The 6,000-nt window shown below is 42.0% G+C and overlaps 1 protein-coding gene across 1 annotated transcript in view; it reads left to right on the top strand.

Moving 5' to 3' along the window:
• The window catches only part of LOC126199583 (myrosinase 1-like), a 77,283-nt gene extending 76,348 nt beyond the window's left edge, over positions 1 to 935 (top strand). Inside the window, exon 11 of the mRNA XM_049936508.1 lies at positions 803 to 935. Coding sequence (XP_049792465.1) covers positions 803 to 935 — 133 coding nt within the window. The remainder of the gene's footprint in view (positions 1 to 802) is intronic.
• Positions 936 to 6,000: the final 5,065 nt, after the last annotated feature.

Below are 6,000 nucleotides of genomic sequence, written 5' to 3' on the forward strand. Positions count from 1 at the left end.
AAGGCTGTTTATATGCAGGAAATCAAATGTATACTCCATCTCTATATCGCATTGTTTTATCGGTACTGGTAGTCTGTCACCGCCTTCCTAAGAGGATATGTTGGAGTAGTGATGGTTCATTGTGTCTGAACGATTATAGAGTTGTTCAAGAATTTCATTAATCTAAGATTTCAGAAATTCTATTGGTCAGGAGAAGAGAATAGAATGACAATTCTTGCATTAAATGGTTCAAATGGCTCTGAGCACTATGGGACTTAACATCTGTGGTCATCAGTCCCCTAGAACTTAGAACTACTTAAACCTAACTAACCTAAGGACATCACACACATCCATGCCCGAGGCAGGATTCGAACCTGCGACCGTAGCAGTCGAGCGGTTCCGGACTGAGCGCCTAGAACTGCTAGACCACCGCGGCCGGCATTCTTGCATTAATAAACCATAAATACACTTGTTTATTCTCCGAGATTTATTCATGTATCCATTTTACCCAATCATGAAAAACAGTTTATGCACGTGGAGCACTTTACAGGGCCACTCCCATGTTTGGTGGTATATTGCAGCAATCAACAACTATGCTGTGACATTACAATAACCTACTTCCTACATGTGAGATTCGGTGACTACTGTTTCTCTTATCACAATAATTCACAGCCCTTAATATTGTGTAACAATAGAAATGCGGAAATTTACTTACCATTCAGATACACCACGAAACAGCTTCTATCAACACATGCTCATGTATTTAATTCGTAAATTATTTGCTGTCGGAAAGAATCTACAGTGTTGTTTTGTTATTCTACAGGAGGAAATTCGGACTGTACGAGGTGGACTTCAAAAGCCCGAACCGGACGAGAACTGCAAAGGATTCAGCCGCTTTCATGGCAAAAATCTTTCTTAGCAAGAAAATAACTGAGGATGACGGCTGCTTAAGTTGACTGGGCTAATGTTCCATGTATCATTACCCTCTTTTTAACGATTAGCATTTGATATTACTCATAACTCAAGTTGCGTAAACTAATAGTTCCATAAAATATTTCAGTAGTTGCCTACGATAATGTACCATCGAAAACAGAGTAAGTGCATGATCTATTTTGAGGTTTTGATTTTCAGAGTAATGCGTGATTGCTTACTAAACTTTGCTACAGTCTTAAAGCGTTTGCCATATCAATAACTTTATAAAATTTGCAAAATTATAACCATATGGCTGTACTGAATAAACAGAAATGTAAATGTTCGTTGTAATTTAGTTTGGTAAGTACGCACTCGGGCGTGTGTGTGTATAAGAAAGAGAGAGAGAGAGAGAGAGAGAGGGAGAGAGAATAAAATTCCTCGGTTGAAACTGTTGCGAGTCCGCCTGCTGTGACCATCTCCTTTCTTAACAATTGAAATGTAAGTCCACAATTTTAAAAATAAAACGTGTGATGTAATTCGCATAAACTTACGTTATTCAAGTCACAGACTGTGTTCTCAGTAGGCTGAAGAGTAAGAAATGATCAACATGTGTAAAATGCAGCCGGCCGGGGTGGCCGAGCGGTTCTAGGCGCTACAGTCTGGAACCGCGAGACCGCTACGGTCGCAGGTTCGAATCCTGCCTCGGGCATTGATGTGTCTTAGGTCCTTAGGTTACTTAGGTTTAAGTAGTTCTAAGTTCTAGGGGACTGATGACCACGGAAGTTAAGTCCCATAGTGCTCAGAGCTATTTGAACCATTTTTGTAAAATGCTTTTATTCATTCTTGTAAATCGCCGCGCTATCACTGTCACTACAATTGTCTTATCTTCTTTTGAATGACTTCAGTCCACGTTCAGGTGGCAACTGGCAACAGTCTCACTAGCGTATGCAACCCTTTTATGAACCTCTGAATGTGCACGGCCAATACTTGATTACTACTCATAGGTACTGGACCCTTACCACGTCGGGCTAACAGGGAGTACTGAGCGTACACAGAGAAGGATGACACGAATCGTCACAATTGGGTGCCTAGACAGGTTACGTGAAATACTGAGAAACCTTCATTAATGAACTTTCCGAAAAAGACGTCTCCAGACAATTTGTTTTGATTTTCAGAAGCACCTTTGGGGGAAAAAGTGCCACATTAACCAGTTCCCGAACATCATACCGTAGAGATCATGCACGTATAACAAAGAAAATAAGAAGTCGCCCACTGGTGTAAAAGCCGCCATTCTTCCTACGGTTTATTCTGGAACTGGCGTGGAAGAAATTTAAATATGCATTCAGCACACCCCATACTCATAGTGGACTTCCAAAAATACACATATGACTTGTCATTACTACTTTCAAATTCGATAGACCGCCATGAAGTCATCGTTTAAAACTTCCGGGCTATTAGATCCTGATCGATGTAGGAAACGTTCTCCTAACGTTACTCCTCCGACAACGGGAGACATCTGCAGAGGTAAAATGGCGCCATTTTTCCACCGAAGATGTCTCCCGCTGTCGGAGGGGAAACGTTAGGAGAAAGTTTTACACATCGACCATTCCTTGATAGCCTGAAAGTTTTAAATGAGGAACGTACCAGCAGTGAAAGCTTGCATTATATGATCAAACGCCATGAAGTCTATGCAACAAAATCCGCAATTTATTCTAAAAAAATGGCTCTGAGCACTATGGGACCTAAGATCTATGGTCATCAGTCCCTTAGAACTTAGAACTACTTAAACGTAACTAACCTAAGTACATGACACAACACCCAGTCATCACGCAATTTATTCTTTCCGCAGGAGTGATTACTCAGCTAGTCTAATTTATGCTCACAGTACATGTAGGAGTATTCGTAGAATCCTTCATGAAAACCGATTTTCGAAAGTCTTACTTTTTCATAATCTTAAGAAAGCAATGGGGAGCAGCATAACTGAGATTAATGATAAACTTAACATCATAACTGGGGATCACTAAATGAAGGAATTCTCCCATCTAGGAAACATAACACATGAAAGTCATAAGTAACAGGCACGCACATGCAAAGAGGGTATTTCATGCTAAATAAGACCTACTAGTATCAAACATTGGCTTTAATTAGAGGAAGAAATTTGTAGGATTGTGCGAGCTGGATGACAGAGACTTATAAACTGTGGGAAAACATGGAAAGATGAGAACGAAATCGTTTAAGACGAGATGTTATATAAAGATATAGGAACTTTGATGGACTAATAACAAATGTCGAGGTCTCTCCAGAATAGGCTACGAAAGAAATATTTTGAAAACACCAACGAGAAGAAGGGGCAGGATGGTAGGATAAGTGAAACCATCAGCGACAAGCTTATGTGGTACTAACGGAGCAATAGAGGGTAAAACTTTACGTGGATACGTAGGCTGAATTTATACAAGTAATTGAGGACGTAGAACGTAAATACTACGAAGATGAAGTGCTCGGTGCAGGAGAGGAAGTTATGGCAGACCTCATCATCAGAAGATTGATGACAAAAAGAATGAAAATAAAACTCTCCTTCAAAGGGCCGGCCGCTGTGGCCGAGCGGTTCTTGGCGCTTCAGTCTGGAACCACTCGACCGCTACGACCGCAGGTTCGAATCCTGCCTCGGGCATGGATGTGTGTGATGTCCTTAGGTTACTTAGGTGTAAGTAGTTGTAAGTTGTAGGGGACTGATGACCTCAGGTGTTAAGTCTTATAGTGCTCAGAGCCATTTGAACCTCTCTTTCGAATGCTTGCCACAAGATCCCAGATTTTTGGGTACCACTGTACATAAAACTTCGAGCATTTTAAAGCTGTTTCGAAGAGCTTATCCGAAAATCTGTCTTTTGCCATTGAATTGGGGAAAAGATAGGAATCAGTGGTTCTGAACCAATGCGACATGTATTCCAACTCCTCATAATTATACTTGATGACCTAACTCCTTGACCGCTACCGGTAGCTGAGTGGTCACCGTGACAAAATGTCAATCCGACGGGCCCGGGTTCGATTCCCGGCTAGGTTGGAGATTTTCTCCGCTCGGGGAGTGGGTATTGTGTTGTCCTAATAATCACCATTTCGTCCCCATCGTCGCGCAAGTCGCCGAATTGACGTCAACTCGAAAGACTTCTACCCGGCGAACGGTCTGCGCGACGGGTGGCCCTAGTCACACGACATTTACATTTTCTTTATCTAACTCCGTAAGAATATATAACTTCAGCCACTGACGTTTTTCGTAGGATAACTACCTGCTGGTTTATGGCCTTCACCACAGATCAATATTTCGACAGGTGGTAAACTGTGTGACGATGAAGAACTCTAGTTTTATTTCTGCGGGCGCTAAAGACTACACTGTTGAGTGCCCATAACACCATATCCATCCATCCATCCATTTTATTTCTTGCACTGTGTGAAAAACACAGTTTTCGAAATGTGAAACGCGTTATTCGGCTCGATGTTACTATGTTTCTGTTAACTGTCACAAAATTAGCCTGCAGACGCGTCAGTTTCGACGCATGCTGCTACAACAGGAATGTATTTGTTCCCAGACTGACCAGTAGGAGTAAACGTAACAACAGGCAGTGTTGAACGTGACATAAGAGCCATATCCGTTTCTGTTTTCTTTAATCTGCGAAAACAATCACTCATTAGTACCTAAATTAGAATTAATGATTTGTTGATGAGATAGCACTAAAGTGAACACGAAAAATTTATTACACGAGCGATCCGCATTAACAGTATGTCCTCATGTCTTGTACTTAGCTTCGGTGTGATGTATGAGTGTACGAACGTGGTAGCAGGGCATTCAGTCGCGGATAGATAGTGGTAGGCAAACGCCTGGGAATCTCCACCTCCGAGGTCGTCCAGGTGTCAAGGTTGTACCGAAACAATTTATCTCAAACCCAGTTGGCACTTTTCTCACAGAACTTCACTAAAGGCATGAAGTGAGGACCTGAGGTAGATGTCGTACTTCTTGAATCCGAAAAGTGCAGATATTTGACTTGGTTCCACACCTACACTTATTATCGAATGTACGATCGTGTGGAATATCAAGCAAAATTTGTGAGTCGCTTGAGGACTATTTGGGTGGAAGGAGGCAGTATGCTATGAAGAATCTAAATTCAGGGTGTTGTGTCCATAGTTACGGGTAGTCAGCGTGTACACAACTTTCCCACTACAGCGCGTCCCGCTAAGCGCAACAGCGCAGGCGCAGCGCTCGTCCGTCTCCGCACTACAAGATGGTGCTGCCATAGAGACGGACCAAATTCTGCTTCCGCCGATCCGCGTATTAATATGTAACGCAGCCAATGAGGTTGCTGCTTACGTAGAACCTTTTCTCCTCGCGGATCACACCCGTGCAGTGATACATGAATGCGCGAGGTATTATAACGAGTGTACTGACCTTCGATTAGTCAGTCTGCATTTGTCTGCACCAGTATGTACCAGTCGGCATTAGTCTGTACCAGTCTGTAAGAGTTCTACATTTGTCTGTACCAGTCTATAGTAAAGTTTCAGTCTGCGCCTAATAAGATTACCATATTCCTGTACATAGCCATGAAGATAAATGTAAGGACACTTTTGTCAAGTATCAGACATATATGTGAGAATAGGATTAACATACCAATACCAAAGGGACTTCAGATTGTCAATTGTAAATAGTATCCAGAACCAAGTTAAGTAATTTTTATGCTTGTTATTATTTTAATAAATGTGTTTGAAAATTAATCAGGTTCTGTTTAAAGTTGGTCACCGTCAATCTGCTGCTCTAAGCGTGCAAGTGGCATTTCTATCGTCTGACCTAATGGCAGAAGATAAACACGCCACGATAAGACCATGAGACACATTGATGATACTCGTCTACTTCGTTAGAGCGATAAGTCAAATATCTAATGGTGTGTGTACTGAAGGTCTTACATTTCGCACACCACACAGGGACAGACGAAGCAACTTAACGGGCACACAGGGAAGTATGTTGGAACCCACGGTTTTTCATACTGTAAATTAGGTATCTTGCGGACAAAATCAACAACGACCTCAGAGTTTCGCAGGTGATGCGGTTAACTGTAATGAAGT

The sequence above is a fragment of the Schistocerca nitens genome, chromosome 8 (genome assembly GCF_023898315.1).
Source record: "Schistocerca nitens isolate TAMUIC-IGC-003100 chromosome 8, iqSchNite1.1, whole genome shotgun sequence".
In the NCBI taxonomy this organism is placed as follows: Eukaryota; Metazoa; Arthropoda; class Insecta; order Orthoptera; family Acrididae; genus Schistocerca; species Schistocerca nitens.